The 25,726-nt window shown below is 42.5% G+C and overlaps 1 protein-coding gene across 2 annotated transcripts in view; it reads left to right on the top strand.

Annotated features, from left to right (window-relative positions):
- Nucleotides 1-7,011: 7,011 nt before the first annotated feature.
- LOC120945769 (flavin-containing monooxygenase 5-like) overlaps nt 7,012-25,726 on the top strand; it is a 74,248-nt gene continuing 55,533 nt past the window's right edge. The window contains exons 1-2 of one of the 2 annotated variants that reach the window (XM_040360152.1): nt 7,012-7,102; nt 22,336-22,501. In XM_040360152.1, the coding sequence (XP_040216086.1) occupies nt 22,370-22,501 (132 nt within the window). In that variant the 5' untranslated portion in view covers nt 7,012-7,102; nt 22,336-22,369. The remainder of the gene's footprint in view (nt 7,103-22,335; nt 22,502-25,726) is intronic. The other variant, XM_040360151.1, reaches the window with a different exon arrangement.

Here is a 25,726-nt window from a genome sequence, read left to right as displayed (position 1 = left end):
CCTGGTTTGGAAAAATAAATATCATCAAAATGAACATAATGCCGAGAATATTATATCTGTTCCAGACCCTACCCGTTAAGTTATCTGCTGGCTTTCTGAAAGATCTAAGGGCAAGATTTGTAAGATTTATTTGGGCAGGAAAACCCCCGAGGGTACGTAGAGCCATTCTGACTCTACCTAAAGCAAGAGGAGGGGTAGGCCTCCCGGACCCGGTGAGCTATTATGAAGCATCGCACTTAACATGGGTAGTGGACTGGTGAACAGTACAAGAGGCAAAGCCATGGATACAGTTGGAACAAACTATGACGGTTATACCCTTAGAAGGTATAGTGTGGCTGCCAGATGCTGAGATACCACACGAGGTGAAGAGACATCCCACGATTGGGGCTACTATCCAGATGACAAAAAAAATATTTAAGAAAACAAAGATGTCGATACATCCAAGTCCCATGATCCCAATCCTGGGAAATCCAAGCTTTGAACCGGGATTGATGGATCAGAACTTTCGAGAATTAAGATGCCAGGGAACTGGGAGGCTGATGCACTTTTCCAGAGAAAACCGGGTAATGACGAGGGAAGAGATAGAAAGAGCATTTTCGGAAGTTTTAGATCCTTTTAGGAGAACACAGCTCAATGCTTTCTTACAGTCACTTAGGCAACGCATGGAAGGAATACGTACACCGTCTGGGTTTGAGCAGATATGTTTAAAAAGAGAGCCACTTAGACACTCGCTTTCAGTTATTTATGCTTTACTGATAGACTTAGAAGCCCCTCAAGAATTGGCCTTTTTGCAAGCTTGGGAAAGAGATCTGGGTATTAGTTTCACGGAGACACAGAAAAAGAAGATATTGTTAATTGCACATAAAGCATCCATGGCAACCAAGTATCAGGAAGGGGGGTATAAAATCTTGACTAGGTGGTACAGAACTCCGGTAGTACTGAATAGGATATATCCGCAAGTATCTAATCAATGCTGGCGCTGTCAGAACGCAGAAGGCACTTTATTTCATATTTTTTGGGAATGTCCCAGACTAAAAGAATTTTGGACAATGGTAGCAGAAACGGTACTAGAAATCACAGAGGTATCTCTGGGAGAAAATCCATCAGCTTTTTTGCTTCACGATATCCCTATGTCTAACGAAAAATATAAAAACTCTCTTGTAAGGCACTTGATTACGGCAGCAAAAGCATGTATCCCGGCCCTATGGAAAAGTGCGATAGCGCCAACTAAAATACAATGGATTGGGAGAATAGCGGAGATCCAGCAAATGGAAAGTTTAACTATGATATTGAGAGAGCAAGAGGAAAAATATCGTGAGGTATGGACACCATATATTAAATTTAGAGAACAAAGTGTGTAGGCAGATATGTTGGGGACTGGGTGGGTAGGGGAGAGCCTAGTGTTCAAGATGCTAATCTGTGTTTTTTTTTTTTTTTATGTATTTATTTATTTATTTATTTATTTGTGTAGATTTTGGTTTGGAGGTGACTGGGGTATCACCCTAGGTAAAGAAAAGATATTGCATTGGTGATAAGAAATAATAACATACATGTATTAGGATATCGAGTGGAAAAAAAAAAATGTAAGGGCGCTGAGGTAAGAAGGTATTACCTGATAAATGTTGAAAGGAGATTCTGTTGTATAGGTAGAAGGGAAATGTTAATGTATACATGTATGTTGCTGTATAACACTAATGCAATTAAGAAAATAAAGAATTTATAAAGAAAAAGAGAGAGAGAGAAAGAAAGAGAGAGAGAAAGAGAGAGAGAGCGAGAGAGAAAAAGAGAGAGAGAGAGAAAGATATAGAGAATAAGACAAAGAAAGAGAGAGAGAGAAAAAGCAAAAGATGGAGAGAGAGATAAAGAGAGAGAGACAGCGAAAGAGAGACACACAGTGAGAGTGTGTGTGAGAGAGAGAGAGAGTGTGTGTGTGTGTGAGAGAGAGAGAAAGAGAATTAAAGTGAACGATAGAGAGAAAGAGAACAATAGAAATAGACAGAGACAAAGATGAAAGGAAAGAAACAAACAAAGAGACTAATTTAAAAATAGAGAAAGAGTAAAATAAAGAGAACAAGAGATTGGAAGTACAAATTACAAAAAAAAATATACAAGCAAAAAACTAGATAAATAAACCTTATATAATCTATAATTTAGAATGCTTGTTTTGAATAAAATTCAAAAACAATTGTCGGATGAGGGTGGGGGGGGGGGCTGAGAGAGAGAGAGAGAGGAGAGAGAGAGAAAGACAGACAAAGACAAATACAGACAGATAGAGACACACACAGTGAGAGAGAGAGCGAGAGAGAGAGAAAGACAGACACATAGTAAGAGAGAGAGAGACACACACACACACACACACCAAGAGAGAGAGAGACACCAAGAGAGAGAGAGAGACACCAAGAGAGAGAGACACCAAGATAGAGAGAGAGACACCAAGAGAGATACACCAAATGACAGAGAGAGAGAGAGAGACCGAGTGAGAGAGACACCAAGTGAGAGAGAGAGACACCAAGTGAGAGAGAGAGAGACACCAAGTGAGAGAGAGAGAGAGAGACACCCAGTGAGTGAGAAAGAGAGAGACACCCAGTGAGAGAGAGAGACACCAAGTGAGAGAGACACCCCAAGTGAGAGAGAGAGAGACACCAAGAGAGAGAGACACACACACCAAGAGAGAGAGATATAGAGAGAGACACCAAGTGAGAGAGAGAGAGAGAGAGAGAGAGACACCAAGTGAGAGAGAGAGAGACACCAAGTGAGTGAGAGAGAGAGAGAGACACCAAGTGAGAGAGAGAGAGAGAGACACCAAGTGAGAGAGAGAGAGAGAGAGAGAGAGAGAGACACCAAGTGAGAGAGAGAGAGACACCAAGTGAGAGAGAGACACCAAGTGAGAGAGAGAGACACCAAGTGAGACAGAGAGAGAGAGAGAGAGACCGAGTGAGACAGAGAGAGAGACACCAAGTGAGAGAGAGAGAGACACCAAGTGAGAGAGAGAGAGAGAGACACCAAGTGTGAGAGAGAGACACACCAAGTAAGAGAGAGAGAGAGAGACACACCAAGTGAGAGAGAGAGAGAGAGACACCAAGTGAGAGAGAGACACTAAGTGAGAGAGAGAGAGAGAGAGACCCCAAGAGAGAGAGAGAGAGACCAAGTGAGAGAGAGAGACACCAAGTGAGAGAGAGAGACCAAGTGAGAGAGAGAGAGAGACACCAAGTGAGAGAGAGAGAGAGACCAAGTGAGAGAGAGAGAGAGACACACACCAAGAGAGAGAGTAAGAGAGACACACCAAGATAGAGAGAGAGAGACCAAGTGAGAGAGAGAGAGAGAGAGAGACACACACACCAAGAGAGAGAGAGTAAGAGAGACACACCTAGATAGAGAGAGAGAGACCAATTGAGAGAGAGAGAGACACCAAGTGAGATAGAGAGAAACAACCACAGTCAGAGAGAGACACACAGTGAGAGAGAGACACACAGAGACACACAGCGAGAGAGAGAGAGACAGCGATAGAGAGACACACACACAGTGAGAGAGACACAGAGAGACAGTGAGAGAGAAACAGCGAGAGAGAAAGAGAGAGAAACAGCGAGAGAGAAAGAGAGAGAAACAGCGAGAGAGAAAGAGAGAGAAACAGCGAGAGAGAAAGAGAGAGAAACAGCGCGCGCGAGAGAGAGAGAGAGAGAGAGAGAAAGATAGAAATAGACAGAGACAAAGATGAAAGAAAAGAAACAAAGAGATTAATTTAAAAATAGACAAAGAGTAAAATAGAGAGAACCAGAGAATGGAAGTACAAAAATAAATATACAATCAACAAACTCGATAAATAAACCTTATACAATCTAAAATTTATAATGCTTGTTTTGAATAAAATTCAAAAACAATTGTCGGATGAGGGTGGGGGGGAAGAGAGAGAGAGAGAGCACCTCCTCCAACTCCATCGGAGCACCTCCAACAGTGCTTGCCGGTCCGAGTTGGTCAGATTTCCCTTACTTCTCGCAGTACAGAAGAGGGCGCTATCATACTGGGACCACCTACAAAACAGCAGTCCCAACTCCTACCACCATAAAGCCTTACTGGACAGTAAGAACCAGTCCAGGCCGTGTGGCCTACAACAACTTATCAACACCCTGTCTCCCCAAAACTCTCAACAATTCGGCCTGACAAAATCTCAAATAAAAATCATAATTTATAACTCCAAAGAAAAACATGTTGGAGAATGGAGACACGAAATAAAAAACTCCAAAAAACGAACAATTTACCAGTCACTGCAGAGAGACTACAAACTGGCCCCGTACCTGGAGGTGCTACAAGACCCCAAAGACAGACAGACAATGAGCCTGTACAGACTGAGCGCCCACAGCCTGGAAATGGAATTAGGACGGCACAGACAGACCTACAAGCCCCGGGAGAGGAGACTGTGCCAGCAATGTGACCAGGGGGTCCCGGAGGATGAGGAACACTTCCTGTTACATTGCCCTAAGTACGCATCAGTGAGGGACACTCACTTCCAGAGACTCTCCGCTCTCATCCCGGACTTCAATTCTACAGAAGAGAAGAGGAAACTCCAATTTCTACTGGGAGAAGAGGAGCCAATGGCGAAGATAGCTGCCCAATATGTGACAGCGTGTCACAGACTGAGAGGGACATGAGAAACTGAGGACTTTCACAGACTTATGTCCATTCCCCTTTATATTACCCCCTTCCCCTTTTCCTTGCTTTGGCAATGCTAACATGTGTTTGGTCCTGCCAATAAAGCTTATTTGAATTTGAATTTGAGAGAGAGAGTGTTATAGAGAGAGAAAAATAGAAACAGAGACAGAGAGAGACACACAGTGAGAGAGAGAGAGAAAGACAGAGACACACAGTAATAGAGAGAGAGACACACACACACACACACACACACACACACACACACAGTGAGAGAGAGAGACAGAGACACTGACAGAGATACACAAAAAGAAAGAGAGAGACACACACACACAGTGAGAGAGACAGCGAGAGTGAGAGAGAGAGAGAGAGAGACACAGACTTAGCGATAAAGGAGAGAGAAAGAGAGTGAGACACAAAGAGAGAGAGACAGAGACACAGAGACAGAGAGAGACACAGAGACAGACAGAGAGACAAGAGACAGAGAGAGACAGAGAGACAAGAGACAGAGAGAGACAGAGAGAGAGACAGAGAGAGACAAATATTTGTAACAATGTTTAATTAAACAAATAGTAAAATAAATACAAATTTGATAGGTTTGCATGGCTTTGAAAAATTCAAATCCACTTGTCTTTGAAATCTATAAAAACAGAAATAAAAACATAACATGAATACAAATATTATTACATTTTTTCTATTAAACAGGTACTATAATCTTTCGGCATAATCAAAATCATATTTAAATATAAATGGATCTATATAGACACACACACACACACACACACTAACACACAAAAATGTAAATATAATTCTAAACTAACACAATAATTAAATAAATATTATATTAGAAAAAAGGGGAAATATTTCAAGATTTGTTTCAATTTATAATAACAATTCTAATGAGTTAGGCAAAAAAAAAAAAAATCATATATATATATATATATATATATATGATTATATATATATATATTATTATAATTATTTTTTAATCATTATTATCCAGAGGTAGATTCTATTTAAAAATATATAATTTTTTTATTCTGTGATATAAAAAAATAATCTCTCTCTCTCTCTCTCTCTCTCTCTCTCTCTAATTATTTTTACAAATAAATCATGATAGAAAAAAAACTTGATTCGCTCTATATGACAGATATATATATATATATATATATATATATATATATATATATATATATGTATATATATATATATATATATGTGTGTGTGCTATAGAGCAAAGCAGGTTTTTTTTATACCATGCATTTTTGATACAAATATATATACATATATATATATTAACATTTAAAAAAAAAATATAACATATTAAAAAAACTTTATGTCTATATGACAGGCATTATAAAATTAAAAAAATATATATAATCTATATATTATATATATATATATATATATATATATATATATATATATATATATATATATATATAATATTAAAAAAAAAAAAAAAAAAGACAGAGAATTAAAAATGTTAGTCTTATTTTATACAATATTTGATAAAATAATATGAGATGAACACACACAAGCACGGACACACTCACGCATCCAAATAAAAAAAAATATTTCACTTACCTGATTAAACAATAGATGAGACAAATTGAGGTTTTGAGAAATGTCAGTATTTTTTCTGTTGTTGGTAGTGTTAATTGTAGTTATTTAACCTGGTAAAAATAAGATGTATGATTTTTAAAATAATTTTGTTTAAACATTTAAAAAAAATAAAGCAAATCCATCAGAAAAAAAATATAGAAAACACACACCAAAATATATGTTTCCCAAAAAAATATATCTATTAAAAAAATAAAAATAAAGAGTGTAAACCTTACAATTTATTCAAATATAATGATTGTAATAAATAATAATGAAAGTGGATATATAGCATTTTAAATACAATTTGAGGGCAAACGAATACAAATCTACCCTGATATCTCCCCAGCTACATTAGAATACAAATGAGCTGTGTCTAAGCACGTCCCATCCGCGTCGCGCCGCGCATGCTCCCCCGATATTATATGTTTTATTCACATATATACCATCTCTGATTCACTATTGAAGCGCTGCACTTTATATTTTTGTAATATTTACATTATGCCAAGCTGGACAAATGTAACTATGCAATAGAGATCATTTCTGGAGTTTAGCTTTAAGTACTTTGTCTATTTATTATTTTTAAATCTTGGGCTTATGCTATTGTGCAGTGGTGTGGGGTTAATAGGAAAAATCAAAGCTAGTTTTTTAAATGTTTTATCTGGAAATGCTATTACTGCCAATACTGCTGTTTATTGGCTTATCAAACATTAACAATGAACAAGCAAAGTTCCAGCTGCCAAGTTTGCCTAACCTAACAGACGTCCTCAGTAAAGGGCGGGGGATATATTAAAAGCCCATGCCTCTCTTACACAAATTCTCATTCAAGAACAAGCCATTTTTCGGGTTAACTCAGGCAAGTTTGTTACGTTTTTTTATTTTTTTTAACATTTATATTGCTTAGAATTTCCAAATATTATATTTGATGCTGGAAATTCTGGATTAACATCCTGGATATACATATTCTTTAGCAGCAGATGGTGTATTTTAATGTTTAGCTTATTCTCATTATAATTGTATTTTTTTGTTGTTATGTTGATGTTTTTAAAGGAAACCTTAAACACTTTGGGTGCTGATTCTCTGACTCTAGTGCTTTCTAAATCACAGACTTGGTATAGTGGCATTTCCCTAATGTGTGTAGTCCTCCCTGAGACCCTCTTCACAGCTGGACATGACTGGTAAATACCCTGGGGGCATATTTAGAAGTCACCTGCAGCATAGGTGTGCACAGCCTATTGCATTAGGGTGTGCACCCCAAAGGGCATATATGTGTGTGTGCATGTGTATATATAATGGCGTTGTCAGTAGAGCAGTGGACAGTGTCATTAGGGCAGAGATTGGTGAAAGTAGCACAGTGGACGGTGTCAGACATTTTTCATTTTTTATTATTTTATTTTCAACAATTTTATTTTTTAAATAATTTTTTTAGGAGCCCCATTAGGGGGCTTTGGTGAAATATTAGGGGTCTAAACAAGGGGAATCCGTGCCACACAGGCTGATTAGAGTGTGCGCAGGCACACCTGGCACACCCTGTGCACACACCTATGACCTGCAGTGATTCTATCAGCAGGGGGAACTCTGAAGGGAGGCTCTTATGTATAGGAGGACTCTGATATACAGGGTGACACTTATGTGAAGGGAGGACTCTGATTTAAAGAGAGAGCTCTGATGTACCAGGGGGACTCTGATGTATAGGTAGAAAAATTATTATTATTCTTAAAATGAAAAATTATTATTATTTGTGTCTCCACGGCGTTCACTAAAACCATATGATGGTTTTACTGAACGCCTTGGAGACACAAACTACTGTTGAGAAATCTTGTTCTTAGATTCTTAGATAATATGAAGTCAGAGTCTGCACAAAACTGGTATATTCGTTTTGCTTAAAATTGCCTTTTAAATACACAACCATGTTTCTGGAGTCCAAAGCCGCCCACTCAGCCTCTTTGCAGCCGCCCATTCAGGTCACAGTATGGCTGGGGGGGCATAGACTAGAGGTGTGGAAGGTACTCAGTGAGCGCTAAAAGTATGTGGGCTAGAGGTGCAAATTACTTGTCTTGCCTTGGGTGCTGACAATCCACGCTATGAAAATTTTACTGTTAGAGGTCCCCACAACTTGGGATATTTTATCAAGGCATCACGGCACTAAAAAGGTTGAGAACCACTGCACTAGAGGGAGCCTACTCCATGTAAACAACAGAGAACTTTACCTAGATTCAGTAAGAGTTAGGCCGGCGTATCAGTAGATACGCCGACCTAACTCAGAATCTGCGCCAACCTAAGTTTAAGTGTATTCTCAAACAGAGATACACTTACACCTATCTAAGATACGACGGCTTGCGCCGTCGTATCTTAGGGTGCAATATTTAGGCTGGCCGCTAGGTGGCGCTTCCATTGCGTTCAGCGTAGAATATGTAAATCACTAGATACGCCTATTCACGAACTTACGCTTGCCCATCGCAGTAAAGATACGCCGTTTACGTAAGGCATTTTCAGGCGCAAAGTTATTCCATCAAATAGCTGGACTAGTAATGTTAAGTATGGCCGTCGTTCCCGCGTTGAAATTTGAAAATGTTATGTTGTTTGCGTAAGTCGTCCGTGAATAGGGCTGGACGTAATTTGCGTCCACGTCGAAACCAATACGTCCTTGCGGCGTACTTTGCCGCAATGCACACTGGGATATGTACACGGACGGCGCATGCGCCGTTCGTAAAAAAACGTCAATCACGTCAGGTCACCCCCCCATTAACATAAAACGAGCCCCCTCAGCCTAATTTGAATTAGGCGCGCTTACGCCAGCCCCATTTACGGTACGCCTCCGTAACTTAGCAGGCAAGTACTTTGTGAAAACAGTACTTGCCTAGCTAACTTACGGCGGCGTAGTGTAAATACGATACGCTACGCCGCAAAGATGTGGCGGTCTATTTGAATCCAGCTAATTGTCTCTAACGTATAAGCACAGTAGCTAACTTTGGCTACATGTTTATGCACAATCCCTACAATTCCAGCTCCTGTAACCTTTGTATTTCCTAAAACCTTCCAAAAAAAAAAAAACAGTGAAGAATATAATTTGTTCTTTTGTTATTTGCAATGTTTTATTGTTAATGCCTTTCTGTAAGTAATTTCTGGAAAAAACATCTTGCAAAATAGTTAAGACTTGAGCTTTACTAGGCGTGTCTGTCCGTGTCCCTGGCAGCACTCACATTCTTTCCACTTTTGATGAAAACTGCTCTTATGGAAGAAGACAGGAACAAAAACATCTGCCAATTTATTAGCATGTGCATTTGCTAGAAAATCACCCACAGTCTGGCTTTATTTCCCCAAGCCTATGAAATGTTTTGCAACATGGCATCCATAGACTTTCATAAGTGACAAGGACAAAAAGAGTATATTTTTTACATGGTCATTGCCTTTGTTACCTTGGTGCATTGCAATGTACAAACACGGGCCTTAGTTTAGGGTGACCAGACATCCCCAGTTTCAGGGGACAGTCCCCTGATTGAGGACACTGTCCCTGGACCAAGTCTGTCCCTGGTTTTGTCCCCAGATTGGATTTAATAGGGGGCAGGGGCAATTTCAAAGACAATCAGTGCAGAATTAAAATAAAAAAAATTTGAATTACACACCGCCGCTCTGCCGTGCCTACCAGCATAGGGGGGTTGTATTTTTTCCATTATCTGCGCCCCTTTCTGATGATCATTAGTGTTGCTCACGAATATTCGCATTTCGAATATTCGTTACGAATATGGCATATTCCAATATTCGCGAATAACTCGAATTTCGCGGCCAAAATTCGCTATTCCGAATATTCGTATTTTTTCAAATTTATTTTTAAAACAGATCACATCCTATCGACGTCTAAAAGCATTGCTGGTATGATTAGAGACCCTGGGCCGAGTAGCTAAGCTGAGGCGATCCTTTTATGTTGCCGAATATTCGCAATCGCGAATATTCGATTTCCGAATATTCGCGAATACTATAATAACTATACTATAATAACCTTCTTTTGCATCAGAGCCAATCAGAGTTCTCCTACCACAGTTGTCAAAATCTCGCAATCAATTTCGCATTCGCATTAGCGAAATTTCGATAAAATATCACCAATATTCGATTTCCGAATATTCGCGAATACTTTCTCCGCCCTTCTTTTGCATCAGAGCCAATCAGAGTTGTCAAAATCTCGCAATCAATTTCGCATTCGCATTAGCGAAATTTCGATAAAATATCACCAATATTCGATTTCCGAATATTCGCGAATACTTTCTCCGCCCTTCTTTTGCATCAGAGCCAATCAGAGTTCTCCTACCACAGTTGTCAAAATTTCGCAATCAATTTCGCATTCGCGAAATTTCGCAACATTTTTATTTTTTATAAAATATCACGAATATTCGATTTTAGCGAATATTTCACGAATATTCGTCTATATATTCGTGATATATCGCGAAATCGAATATGGCGTATTCCGCTCAACACTAATGATCATGTGCTGGTCGGAGCGGAGGGAATATTTCTTCAGTTTCAGGTGCATGCCCATTCAGCTTCGCTCGCATGTTCTTCTGCCTTGGCTCAAATCCTGGCCAGCCACCTGCCTATCTCCTTGCCTTCCCTGGCAGAGTGATCTTCCTGCGCTCCCCATCCAGTAGTAGCCGGGGCCGGAGAGTAAGACTTGAGAGGCTGTGAGGCGGGCGGCGACGGGCAGGGAGTCGCTGATTGTTGCCATTACTAGTAAAGAAAAAATATGTCCCCAGATTTCATTTAAAAAATCTGGTCACCTTACCTTAGTTGCTGTGCTGCAAACTCGCCTACCTCCAGGTAGTGTGCAATATTCCAAATAATGTGAGTGGACAGCACAAGAAATGGCTGGCTAAATTGGTAGTTCTTTATCATCCATCAAGTGCACTCAAGTGCACAAGTTTTCTAACAAATCTTGAATTGACTGGTAAACAGTAAGTGCAGTATCAATATCTTGGCTGTTTTATTAGCTACAGCTGGTGGTAAGCATATGATTCTGCCAAGCCACTCCACAACTAACAATCAGTGATTGTAGGGGCATGGAAAAAAGAGGAGGATGAACTAACTGCCAGGTTTTGAGGTGGATTATGTGTGGCAGACCAGCTGCTGGGTAACAACTTCATTTTTGTACTGCTTATCCAATCTCTTCATTATTGCTGCAGAAAATAATTCCTTTCCAGAAGAGCAGTGAAGGAAGATGATATTTAGTGAGATATTTTGACTGGGATCTGAATACAGTAGATGATAGTGAAGTATAGGAGGAAGATAAGTTTGAAACAGTGGCGGTTCGTCCATAGAGGGCGCCGGAGTGCCGCCCCCTCTGGCTCTTGCACCGCCACTGAAATACATAGATTCATGCATTGCATGAATCTATATATTTTCGCCGCTGCAGCCAACTATTCAGATGACTGGATGGTGAGCGCCGGCCACCTGAATAACGGCAGCTGGTTGGCTGTGTGGAAGTGCCTATCAGAGCCAGCGGCTCTGATAGGCTTTCCGAGTACAGCCCTCAGGCTGTAGTCGACTTCCGAATGCTTATCTAAGGGACATACGGGGGGTGCGTTCCTTGGATAAGACTGACAGGCGTCTCAGCCAATCAGGTTCACCGGTTCTGGTTACCGGTAACCTGATTGGCTGAAGCGTCATCGAGGGCAGGAGAAGACATCGAGGGACGTGGAAGGAGGATGGCTGACCCCCAGAAAGGTAAGTGCCAGGCGGGGGAGGGGCATTTTACAGGGCACAGCGGCAACAATGGGAAAAGCGGCGACAATGGGCACAGTGGCATCAATGGGCACAGTGGCATCAATGGGCACAGTGTTGACAATGGGCACAGTGGCGACAATTGATGGGCACAGTGGCTGCGTTTGATGGCATGGCACAGTGGTGACAATTGATGGCACAGTGGCTGCGTTTGATGGCATGGCACAGTGACTGCATTTGATGGCATGGCACAGTGGTGACAATTGATGGCACAGTGGCTGCGTTTGATGGCATGGCACAGTGGCTGCGTTTGATGGCATGGCGCAGTGGTGACAATTGATGGCAAAGTGGCGACAATTGATGGCAAAGTGGCTGCATTTGATGGGCACAGCGAGGCTGAAATTGTTTTGTTTTTTTTCTTTTTTCGTTTGCGCCCCCCCAAAAATGTTGAGCACCAGCTGCCACTGGTTTGAAACTACTGTCAACTTTGTTTCTCAAAAAGGATACAAGTCTGCTGGAACTTTGTATGTGTTTTTGGATGGCCATGGCTTGCCCTTTCTTACTCAGGATGGGAAAAATTGCCAGTCTGGTGATCTTGGTCGGGATTTAGATGTAATAGGTCATTTTAGGATAGATTAGAGTAGGGTAGGGTAAAGGTTAGGTGTCAGAGAAAGAAGATAAAGTGGTTGTAAACCATAATGCCGCGTACACACGTCATTTAAAAATGATCGTGTGTGGGCTTCACATTGTTTTTCAGCTTCTGAAAAACAACAAAAAAAAAATTCGAACATGCTGCATTTTTTAACGTCGTTTTAAAAAAAATGATCGTGTGTGGGCTAAAATGACGTTTTGAACCCACGCATGCTCAGAAGCAAGTTATGAGACGGGAGCGCTTGTTCAGGTAAAACTACTGTTCATAATGGAGTAAGCACATTCATCACGCTGTAACAGACAGAAAAGCGCGAATCGTCTTTTACTAACACGGAATCAGCTAAAGCAGCCCAAAGGCGAATAGAACTTCCCATTTAGAGTGCCGTCGTACGTGTTGTACGTCACCGCGCTTTTTTCATACTTTTTTTAAAACGATGGTGTGTGGGCAACGTCGTTTTTAATGATGAAGTTGGAAAAACTTCGTTTTTTGGACATGCTGAAAAACGTCGTTTTTTTTTCATGACGAAAAATCATCGTGTGTACGCGGCCTTACATATACCCAGAGGCGTTGCTAGGGGGGTGCGGGGGGTGCAGTCCGCACCGGGTGACACCCACTAGAGGGGTGACACCATCCCGACTGCAGCGATGAGCGCCGCGGAATCGGAGCGGAATCGGAGCGCCGAGCGCCGCGGTACAAGAGGAGGGGGGGTTGCGGGGTGACACCGCAGCACCATCCATCCCCTCCTCTCACAGCCACGGGCTGTTAGCGGTGCTCGGCAGTCGGCACACAGGCACAGCCCCCTCCTCTCTGTGTGTACAGAGGGGGAGGGGCCGAGGGGACCTTCTGTCCATGTGCCGTGGCGCTGCCTGCGATGATCTGAGGTACTGCATGGGAAGGGGGGGTGTTTGCACCTGGGGGGATTTCACTGAAGGGGGGGTGTTTGCACTGAGGGGGGGGTTGTACTAAGGGGGTGTTTGCACTGAGGGGGTTTTCACTAAGGGGGGTTTGCACTGGGGGTTGTACTAAGGGGGGGTGTTTGCACTGGGGGGGTTGCACCGAAGGGGTTTGCACTGAGGGGGGGATTTGCACTAAGGGGGGGTGTCTGCACTGAGGGGGTGTCTGCACTGAAGGGGGTCTGTGTAACATGCAGGGGTCCAGAGGTGCAGGTGGCTGTGTAATGTAAAAGGGTCCAGAGGTGCAGGGGGCTATGAGATGTAAAGGGGGCCAGTGATGCAGGGTGCTGTGTAATGTAAAGGGGTCCAGAGGTGCAGGGTGCTGTGTAATGTAAAAGGGTCCAGAGGTGCAGGGGGCTATGAGATGTAAAGGGGGCCAGTGATGCAGGGTGCTGTGTAATGTAAAGGGGTCCAGAGATGCAGGGTGCTGTGTAATGTAAAAGGGTCCAGAGGTGCAGGGTGCTGTGTAATGTAAAGGGGTGCAGAGGGCTGTGTAGTGTAAAAGGGTCCAGAGGTGCAGGGGGCTATGTGATGTAAAGGGGTGCAGAGGTGCAGGCGGCTGTGTAATGTAAAAGGGGTGCAGTGATGCAGGGTGCTGTGTAATGTAAAATGGTCCAGAGATGCAGGGTGCTATGAGATGTAAAGGGGTCCAGTGATGCAGGGTGCTGTGTAATGTAAAGGGGTCCAGTGGTGCAGGGTGCTGTGTAATGTAAAGGGGTCCAGAGGTGCAGGGTGCTGTGTAATGTAAAGGGGTCCAGAGGTGCAGGGTGCTGTGTAATGTAAAAGGGTCCAGAGGTGAAGGGGGCTGTGAGATGTAAAGGGGGCCAGTGATACAGGGTGCTGTGTAATTTTAAAGGGGTCCAGTGATGCAGGGTACTGTGTAATGTAAAAGGGTCCAGAGGTGCAGGGTGCTGTGTAATGTAAAGGGGTGCAGAGGGCTGTGTAGTGTAAAAGGGTCCAGAGGTGCAGGGGGCTATGTGATGTAAAGGGGTCCAGAGGTGCAGTGGGCTATGTGATGTAAAGAGGTCCAGTGGTGCAGGGGGGCTGTGTAATTTAAAAGGGTCCAGAGGTGCAGGGGGCTATGAGATGTAAAGGGGTCCAGTGATGCAGGGTGCTGTGTAATGTAAAGGGGTGCAGTGATGCAGGGTACTGTGTAAATTTAAAGGGGTCCAGTGATGCAGGGGGCTGTGTAATGTAAAGAGGTCCAGAGGTGCAGGGGGCTATGTGATGTAAAGGGGTCCAGTGGTGCAGAGGGCTGTGTAATGTAAAGAGGTCCAGAGGTGCAGGGTGCTGTGTAATGTAAAGGGGCCCAGAGGTGCAGGGTGCTGTGTAATGTAAAAGGGTCCAGAGGTGAAGGGGGCTGTGAGATATAAAGGGGGCCAGTGATACAGGGTGCTGTGTAATTTTAAAGGGGTCCAGTGATGCAGGGTACTGTGTAATTTTAAAGGGGTCCAGTGATGCAAGGGGCTGTGTAATGTAAAGGGGTCCAGTGATGCAGGGGGCTGTGTAATGTAAAGGGGTCCAGTGATGCAGGGTGCTGTGCAATGTAAAGTGGTCCAGAGGTGCAGTTGTGAAGAGGGGTACACAGAAGTAAAAAAAAGATATTGAAGGATGCAGAGGTATGCAGGGGGCACAGTGCGGTGTTTTTACATTTTAACGTGTGGAGGGGGGGTGCCAGATATTGGATCCACCCCGGGTGCCAAATGCTCTAGGTACGCCCCTGGCCTATAGGCTCCTGAGATGTGAATTCCGGTTCTGGAGAAAGAGAGGTGGGGGGAGGGGACAAAGAAAAATGGAGAGAAAGAAGAAGGGATAGAACGAACAAGAAAGATGGATAGGGAGAGAGAGAAAAGGGGAAGAAAGGAGAACAGAGAGCAAACAGTAGGGTAAAAAATATTTGAAAAATGTTATTGGGGGGGTGGGGGGGTGACACCATATTTTACCGCACCAGATGACACCAACCCTAGTGACGCCACTGCATATACCCAAGTGAAGTGACTGACCTCAGGTGATACAAGAGATTAAACAAATTCTCCTACATTTATCTGCAGTTTTCTCTTCTCTACATCCATTCAAAGTCCACAATTTATAAGCTTGTCTGAGGGTTCAGAAAAAGGGAGCAGAGAATTAGTCTGCAGAGCTCAGTGAAAAGAGCTCTAATGCCCTGTACACAAGATCACTTTTTGTGATAAAATAAAATGACATTTTTAAAAATGTCATTTAAAATGATCGTGTGTGGGCAAAACATCGTTTTTTGTCTTCTGAAAAACGACCAAAAAAAATTCGAACATTCTTCAATTTTTTATGTCATTTTTTAAAATGTCATTTTTTGTGTCATAAAAAATGATCGTGTGTGGGCAAAAACTACGTTTTAAACCCGCACATGCCCAGAAGCAAGTTATGAGACGGGAGGTAAAACTACCATTCATAATGGGCACATTCATCACGCTGTAACAGACAAAAAAGCACGAATCGTCTTTTACTAACAAGTAACCAGCTAAAAGCAGCCTCAAGGCGAATAGAACTTCCCCTTTAGAGTGCCTAATAAGATATTTTGGGTCTGAGGTCCCGAACCAAAGAACCAAGGGGGGAGGAATGGGCCAATTAGGACTATCGCGGTACAGGTAAAAAAAGGGAACAAGTGAGGGTACATTTTAAAAGAACAAAAAATACATTTTATTGAAAACATAGACATACATCATCACACAATTAAAATACTCATAACCTATGACAACACCATATTGAGGAACCCCCGATAAGGAGAAAGACACGATGGGTTGAGGGTTATGACGGTCTCAACTAGTTTCGCGGAATATTCCGCTTCCTCAGGAGAAATTCTAGACAGGTCCCGCCAAGATGGAAACAGCGGGCGTCGCCCTACAGGGTCCCATGCGGTAGCCAAGGTGGACACACGGAGGGAATGTCCTGCTAGTCTTGATAACAAGATAGGTGGTAAAATGTAAGGGGATCCCGGGAACAGGAGCCCAATGGTGGCACCTGTGGAGGTGCCTGTGAGTTCAACACAACATGTGGGAGTAGTACAGTTGTATGGAGTAGGGGGGGCCAAACAATGACCCATGGTAGCATCAGGATAATGATGCTAGCATCTAATACTGTGGACTGGGTAAGTCGCAGCAGTCCCGGGACCCAACGCTGTGATTTCAATAAAATTTATTTTTTGTTCTTTTAAAATGTACCCTCACTCGTTCCCTTTTTTTACCTGTACCGCGATAGTCCTAATTGGCCCATTCCTCCCCCCTTGGTTCTTTGGTTCGGGACCTCAGACCCAAAATATCTTATATGATCTCAGGATGATGGTACTTCCAATATTTGTATTTACATACCTTACCCAGAGGCTCCTACTTTATATTTCCCTTTAGAGTGCCGTCGCTTTGTTCATCATTTTTCAAAAACTATGGTGTGTGGGCAACATCATTTTTAATGATGAAGTTGGAAAAATTACATTTTTTTTTCATGATAAAAAATGACTTTCTTTTTCATCACAAAAAGTGATCGTGTGTACAGGGCATGAGAGTTGATTGGAGGGAAAGACCTCCCTTTTTTTCACACAGCACACAGGAACAGAGCTGGGCTTGTCAATCAGCTGGAGCTCCATCCCCTGTCACCATTGTTCTCTTGGTGTCAGGAAAACTTGTCAGAAGTGACTCATGATGATAGCAAAGGGAATAAAACAGAAGGTAGAAATAGTGCTTAGCGCTCCTAATTGAGACAAGTACACACTATAGAGGGATATGCTTTGTTCATATTTCATGTCTGAGGTTTACAACCACTTTAAGAGTTATGCCACGTACACACAATTATTTTTCAGCATGAAAGAAAACGTTGTTTTTCAGCATGTCCAAAAAACAACGTTTTCCCAACTTCATCATTAAAACGACGTTGCCCACATACCATAGTTTTTAAAAAATGATCTAGCAAAGCGTGGTGACGTACAACACGTACGACGGCACTATAAAGGGGAAGTTCCATTCGCCTTTGGGCTGCTTTAGCTGATTCTGTGTTAGTAAAAGACGATTCGCGCTTTTCTGTCTGTTACAGCGTGATGAATGTGCTTACTCCATTATGAACGGTAGTTTTACCAGAACGAGCGCTCCCGTCTCATAACTTGCTTCTGAGCATGCGCGGGTATTTTACGTCGTTTTTGCCCACACACGATAATTTTTTACAACCCGAAAAACGACATTGTTTAAAACGACGTTTAAAAATGCAGCATGTTCGAATTTTTTTTTTTGTCGTTTTTCAGAACCTGAAAAATTATGTGTAGCCCACACAGATCATTTTAAATGACGTTTTTAAAAAAAACAACGTTTTCTTCATGCCGAAAAATGATCGTGTGTACGTGGCATCAGGATTTTGGTTTAGGAGATCTTTGATCTTTATTCTTTCTAACAGGCTCAAGTCTCTTAACACCCCATGATCCAATGTTTGTTTTTTCCAAGCAGCTCTGTGCTTTCAGGCAGTTTGTCAGGGGTCTTTTGTGAGAAGTGCCACTGCCACATTAAGTTTGATTGAAGTCTCCCACAAAATTGACAACTATTGCTATCCTGTAGGAAAATATAGTATTAATTTAGCCCTGATAATTTGCCATCATATTGTTTAACAGGAAGGTCAAACATATATTACAGGTTACAGTGCCTTGGAAAAGTATTCATACCCCTTAAAATTTTCCACATTTTGTCATGTAATCCTTGTGTAGCAGAACACAGTGGTTAGCTTGCACTCACCCTCATGTGGCTACTGGTCCCAGCACCACCTCTTCAGGCAATGCCAACCCACCTAGCTGCAGCTGCCCCTTTCATTAGTGCATAGAACACCTGTGCATACCTACTGTATGCGCTGATACACAGCCTGGCCTCATTCAGGTATACTCTGTAGTATGGCCCACGTGATATACAGAATACCATATTTTCTAAAAGTTATGGTATATGGTCCAAGCATACTCAGTCCCATGAATCCTTATGCCTGCATTTCACTCCAATGTATTCCAAAATGTAATTATCTAAGGCATTCAGTATAGTAGAACATTAACTTGTTAAGAGAAATGATAAAGAGTGCATGGTTTCCTTGGGCTGTAAGATAGCCACTGTATGTAGGGCTTACAAGAAAATACTGTTATACGTAAGAATGAGCATATCTGCCTGTGTTTACTTTATAAAAGGTTTGGAGAAACCTATTTGAAATTCAGTTAATCATTGAAGTCTAACGAGGGGGGGAGGGGGGGCATAGAGTGGCTTATCTTCTTAGATTATTATGGACATTTTGAGGGCTAATAGGCCAACGGTTGTGAAAAAACAAGTGGGTTAGGCACTGCCATAGGGACATGCACCAATGGCAAAAAAACAAAACAAAAACTGGGCTTTTCGGTTGCAGCGGAGAGCGGTCTGAAGTACACTCTCCGCTGTCGTCACTGCCATCAGTCGAGACTTCCAAGTCTGAATCTGGCATTTGCCTTGATTGTTGGCAGTCTCAGCAAGCCACTTCCCGCCCCTCCACTGCTCAGCGCTCCAATGAACACGGAGAAGTAGAGCAGAAGCGATGCTGACTAACAGTTCGGGGAGGAGTGAAAACAACAGTATCTTCAGTAGCAAGGTGCAGTTGATATACAAGTGTAAGATTGGCCAGCAGAAGGGCAGTTCTAATAAGCAAGACTAGGTCCAAGGTCATTAGAGACAGACAGGGTTTTACTTCAAGATTTGAGATACCACAGAAGATACAGCAGTGTTTAATTGCCCAGCATCAGGACAATTTACAATCTATTTAGGTGCAGCACTACCCCCAAAGGAGCTGCTGATTTGTTTTGGGTGGCATGTTACCTCTATTTCTCTGCCGTCTAGGGTACTGGATGAGAGCTGAAACAAAGTTAATATCCACACGTTGCGTTCCCCTTTCTCTGCTTTATTTACCAAATGTGGTAAAAGAACGAACAATGGGTTGAAGAGGTAATAGGTTCAGGTGTAGAACTTGATAGGAAGCACTCCTGCCTCCAGTCATAATCTCTCGTCACCACTCTAGCCAGAGTGGGTATTGTGCCCCTGGATAGGCCTCTCTCACTAGTCCTAGCAGCCAGGGCACTACACGGAACCTTGGTACAGTCTCTGCCACTGACCTTCCCAACGGTGGAGATACGATCGGTCCAGAATCCTCTCACTTTAGAATTAAGCACTCTCAAAGTAGTAACTTGTGAAATCAGGCAACTGACGGGCGATCACTGCTCAGCCTTTCAGTAACGATAGGTCCTTCAATGAAGTTCAGGCTTCCCCTGAGTGTACCAGCCTCGTGCTGGGTGCTCTCCAGACAGGTACTTCATTCAACGGCTTCCTCCCTCTAGGACGGATAGCACAGGACCACTTTAGCAATGCAGACCCAGTCTGACTACTGGGCCTGCTTAGCAGGGCACGACTCCAGACCAACGTGGCCCCGGAGCCAGGAAACTCTGAACACGCACCCCCGGCCACACACAGGGGTGGTGGGACGACTGCCCAGGGCAGACGACGATGACCCAGAACCTGTGACGTCTGCCCCTTAAATACTCCTCCCCAGTATGCACAGTGAGGTGACCAACCCTGACTGATTGACAGCCGAGAAAGAATACCCAATACACCTGGATCTGACTGCTGCTGGAGCCAGGAAACTCTGAACACGCACCCCCGGCCACACACAGGGGTGGTGGGACGACTGCCCAGGGCAGACGACGATGACCCAGAACCTGTGACGTCTGCCCCTTAAATACTCCTCCCCAGTATGCACAGTGAGGTGACCAACCCTGACTGATTGACAGCCGAGAAAGAATACCCAATACACCTGGATCTGACTGCTGCTACCCTTGGCCTGGGGTGGAACTGACACCCCAGACAACAATAGCGTTTACCTGCAGTACAGCCACGGCTGGGACAGAGGTCAAAATTTGAAAACAAAATAGGTCAGAGGTAACTAATCCCCTGACTAACCCCTAAATTTAAAGCAGGGCCAGCAAAGAAAATAGCTGCCCGCTACATAGGGATAACAGAACAACAAGTGTATGCCTAACTTTTATTTCTACTGGGTTAGAGAAGTGCTGTGAATTGGAGTGATTATATTTCAGGTCGGTTTAAGTGAAAATTGTAATTGCAAATTGTGCAACTCCAAAAACAGATTGTCTGTCACAAGTGAATGCTGTGCTATGAACAGCGTAAAAACTTAAAATAAAAACGTATAAAAATACAATAAAAACCATTCCCAAAACAATACCCCCATTTTTAAGGAAGGCATTGCAGAATTAAATATATATCCCAAAATACTATCCCCCTGAAACTTATGTAGGCTCCTTTTTTAAATAAGGATGACTTTTAGAATAAATAAATAAATACAATTGATATGGTGTCATGGATGGGACAGCAGCCAACCTCAGATCAACCACAAAATAAAAATTAAAGACATAAAGTCCCCAATAACAAAAACAACAACAAAGGCAAAGAACTAGCACATAAACGTAAATTACATTTTCCTATCTAACCCTAATTGCTTACTAAAAGTTTGTTAGCTTTCCCCATACATTTCCCTACAGCAGCTACCAACACATTGACAATATGGCCGCTTTGTGTGCCCCCTTTTATAGTGAGTGGACTCGCTTAACCAAAAGCCTTCTAGGTCTGTTATCCATATTGCCATGCAGTGCATTATGGCTTCACAAAAAATGTCCTAGAAAGTCTGCACATAAATTTACCAGGACAGCAAAGTTCAAACCTGTATGATTCACCTCAGATGATAAAACAAACCTCATCCCTAGTTGTAACATGGAAACATAGAAAGATGAAGGAAGAAACAGACTGAGTAGTCCATCGAGTCTGTCCTTTATTTTTTTTTTTCGTTAACTTTATTGTTTGAAAGTGAAATAGATAATTCATTATAACTAGATAAATGAAAATGAGGACAGTAGAGTTGTTGCCTATTGTGACCAATTTGTTTTTTTCATAAAATAAAAAGGTTCGTTGCTATTGGCAATACCAGCACTTATTTATTTATTTTCTCCGGGTTTTATAATTTGGCTCAAGTAATGAATTTTCCTTGATATGGCAAAAAATAATAATTCTGAATGAGGTATCGGCCCTCCTACAAACGTTGCACAGAGATTTCTGCCTTTTTGGTCCTTCTGGACATTGCTTTTTCTTGTGGAGCTAGTCTTCTTTTTGACAAAAAAAACTGGTATACTGATTGTAGTGACAGAGATTAGACTAATGATACACACGATTGGAAATTCCGACAAGAAAAGTCAGATGTGAGCTTTTGGTCCGAAATTCCCACTGTGTGTATGCTCCATCTGACTTTTGCTGTTGGAATTTCTGCCAACAAAAGATTGAGAGCAGGTTCTCTATTTTTCCAACGGAAAAAGTTCCTATCTGAAAATCCGCTCTTCTGTATGCAATGCCGACGCACAAAAGAAAAACACGCATGCTCAGAATCAAGCAGAAGAGCCAAACTGCCTACTGAACTTCATTGATCTCGGCTCGTCGTATGTCTTGTATGTCACCGCGTTCTTGACGGTCGGAATTTCCGACAAGATTTGTGTGACTGTGTGTATGCAACACAAGTTTGAGCCAACATTCCGTCAGAAAAAAAATCACGTTTTTTTTGTCGGAATTTCCAAACGTGTGTACGCGGCATAATTCTTTAAATATATGATTTGCAATTGGTCATTTGAATAAACCTTAGAATCATAGCACATTTTTCCCTGCTCCCAAACAAATAGCTTATGTTGTACCTATTGTTTTACAGAATTCAAGCTCATCAGGTAAACTAGAAATCCATCATGGTTAAAAGAGTCGCAGTGATTGGTGCTGGTTGCAGTGGACTGACTGCTATAAAATGCTGTCTCGAGGAAGGTTTGGAGCCCACTTGCTTTGAAAAGAGTGGAGATATTGGTGGACTCTGGAGATTTAAGGTATTGTCATTTGTCAACACATTATGAACTTTTAAATATATATATATATATATATATATATATAGACCTATACACACAATGTTTTTTTTGTATTTCTATGCAAATAAACCTTGTAGATGTTTAAAATAGATGACTGATCGTCTTGCAGCCTTGGCAGGACTGACTTCACTTAACTCATTCCCCTTATATCGACTCTTCCTAACCCCCACCCCCCCCCCTTTATTTTTTAATTCTTTCCCCTTCTCTCTTTAAATTCCTCCTTTTTCATCCCCTTCTTTGATCATGTTCTTCCCACAATTCCTGTTTATAAGCAAAATTAGTTGATGGAGCCAATGAGAATTACTGTATTGAACCTAGCTGTGGACAAGGTTCTCATGCCGCGTACACACGGTCGTTTTCTGCGATGTAAAAAAACGACGTTTTCTGTGAAGTAAAAAACAACGTTTTTAAAACGACACTTTTCAAAAACGATGTTGCCTACACACCATTGTTTTTTCACAGTGCTCTAGCAAAGCGAGGTTACGTTCACCACGTTTTTCCATTGAAGCTCGCTTCATAAGTAGCTTTTGGGCATGCGCGGATGAAAAAACGTCGTTTTAAACAACGTTTTTGCTACACACGGTCAATTTCTGTGAAGTCAAAAACGACGTTTTGAAAAACGACACATAAAATTGAAGCATGCTTCAATTTTTTTTGGTCGTTTTTCAGAAGACATAAAACGTAGTTTTCTCCCACACACGGTCAATTAAATTGACGTTTTTAAAAACGTCGTTTTTTTACATTGCAGAAAACGACCGTGTGTACGCGGCATCACTCATTTTAAATTTAGCTGCCTACATACCACCTCTTTCTCGACAGCAAAGTTAACCACTTAAGGACCGAGCCTGTTTTTCAGACTCAGTGTTTACAAGTTAAAAACATTTTTTTTTGCAAGAAAATTACTTAGAACCCCCAAACATTATACCTTTTTTTTCTAACACCCTAGAGAATAAAATGGTGGTCATTGCAACAATTTTTGTCACACTGTATTTGCGCAGCGGTCTTACAAGCTCACGTTTTTAAATTAAAAATTAAGACAACAGTAAAGTTAGCCCAATTTGTTTTATATTGTGAAAGATAATGTTACGCCAAGTATATTGATACCCAACATGTCACGCTTCAAAATTGCGTCCGCCCGTGGAATGGCGTCAAACTTTTACCCTTAAAAATCTCCATAGGCGACGTTTAAAAAATTCTACGGGTTGCATGTTTTAAGTTACAGAGGAGGTCTAGGATTATAACGATCGCGATACCTCATATGTGTGGTTTGAACACCATTTTCATATGCGGGTGCTGCTCACATATGCGATTGCTTCTGCGTGTGAGCTCGTCGGAACGGGGCGCTTTAATTTTTTTTCTCATTTATTTTACTTTATTTTATTGATTTTAAAACAGTTTTTTAAAAAAAATTGGGTCACTTTTATTCCCATTAAAAGGAATGTAAACATCCCTTGTAATAGAAAAAGCATGACAGGTCCTCTTAAATATGAAATCTGGGGTCAAAAAGACATGTACTGCGGATGGCTGGCATCTACAGGCTAACTGACATACCCGTACGTTGCCTAGCACATGTGCACTTGCACACTCCCAGGGGCGTGCAGCATGCCACACACGTGATATCTATGTCCACAGGACACAGTGGACTGTGTTTGCCAGTACCTAGATGCTTTGATCTGCTGGGTGATAATGTGATAAAAAAAAGAATCACTGCCACAGGAGTCATATGACAATGCTGCACTGCTCTGGTGATAGTATGTAAAAAGAAATTGTGAAAAAAACAACATTCTATTTAATTTTTTTATCTTCCAAAAACTTGTGACAAAAAATTACAACTTCAAAAACTTGGCAATGCCTCTTACTAAATGCATCAGATTGTCTACTTTCCAAAAAGGGGTAATTTGGGGGCTATTTGTACTGGGATTTTAAGGGCCTTAAGAAATTGGATTGGCCGCCAGTACATCAGAATTGGTAAATTTTCAAATCTACTGTATATACCATAGTTTGTAGAGACTCTAAGGCCCCATACACACAATAGAATCCATCCGCAGATAAATCCCAGCAAATGGGTTTCTGCGGATAGATCCTATGGTGTGTACACGCCAGCGGATCTGTTTCCGCGGAGAAATCTCCTCTGGGATGGATTCCAGCAGATCGGATATTTGCTGACATGCACAACAAATCCATCTGCTGGAATCCATCCCAACGGATGGATCCGCTGGTCTGTACAGACTCACCGGATCCATCCGTCCGAAGGGATCCCCCGCATGCGTCGTAATGATTCGACGCATGCGTGGAATTCCTTATATGACAGCGTCGCGCACGTCGCCGCGTCATAATCGCGGCGACGGCGCGACACGTCATCGCCAGAGGATTTCGGCGCGGATTTCCATGCGATGGTGAGTACACTCCATCGCATGGAAATCCGCGGAAATCCTCGAGAGGATTTATCCGTGGAAACGGTCCGCTGGACCGTATCCGCGGATAAATCCTCCCGTGTGTATGGGGCCTAAGGCCTCGTACACACGGACGGACAGTCCGCTGAAAACGGTTCGCCGGACCGTTTTCAGCAGACATGTCCGCCCGGAGATTGTACACACCATCAGACAGAAATCCACGTGTAAACAATACGCGGGGACGTGGCCGCGATGATGACGCGGCGACGTGCGCGGCCCTGGAAGTTCAAAGCTTCCACGCATGCGTTGAATCAGTAATGGTCGGGTCACAGACACAGAGCACCTCCCCCCCCCCCCCCGTCAGTTGGTCGGTCACTAGCCCCACACTTACCCCCTCAAGGTCACGGGGTGGCGGGCAGCGCCTTCTCCTCCTGGTGTTTTACAGTGGCTTCCCCTGTGTCTCCTCAGCAGCCAAAAGGATCACTTCTCCTCTCAGACAATCAGGTGACGGTCCTGGTTAGCTGGGAGGAGAATCAGGATGGCAATAGCGAATATTTTCATTTGCTGTTGTCACACAAGTGGATGGGCTCAGAGCGCGGAGCCCACCCTTTTTTTAAGCCTATTAGAGCCATTGGCTTTAATCACATGCTTCTAAAAAAAAAACATTTGAATCATTGCATCTGGCACTAGATGCATGTATTAGGGGGACGGCTCACCCACTAAAGGTACCTAAGATGGACCATTTAAAATCTGGGTTCTGTTAGGCTGCTCTCAAAAGGCCAAGTACCTACTT

The sequence above is a fragment of the Rana temporaria genome, chromosome 7 (genome assembly GCF_905171775.1).
Source record: "Rana temporaria chromosome 7, aRanTem1.1, whole genome shotgun sequence".
In the NCBI taxonomy this organism is placed as follows: domain Eukaryota; kingdom Metazoa; phylum Chordata; class Amphibia; order Anura; family Ranidae; genus Rana; species Rana temporaria.
Note: the sequence above shows the minus strand (reverse complement) of the source record. Positions and strands in the feature narration are given on the sequence as shown.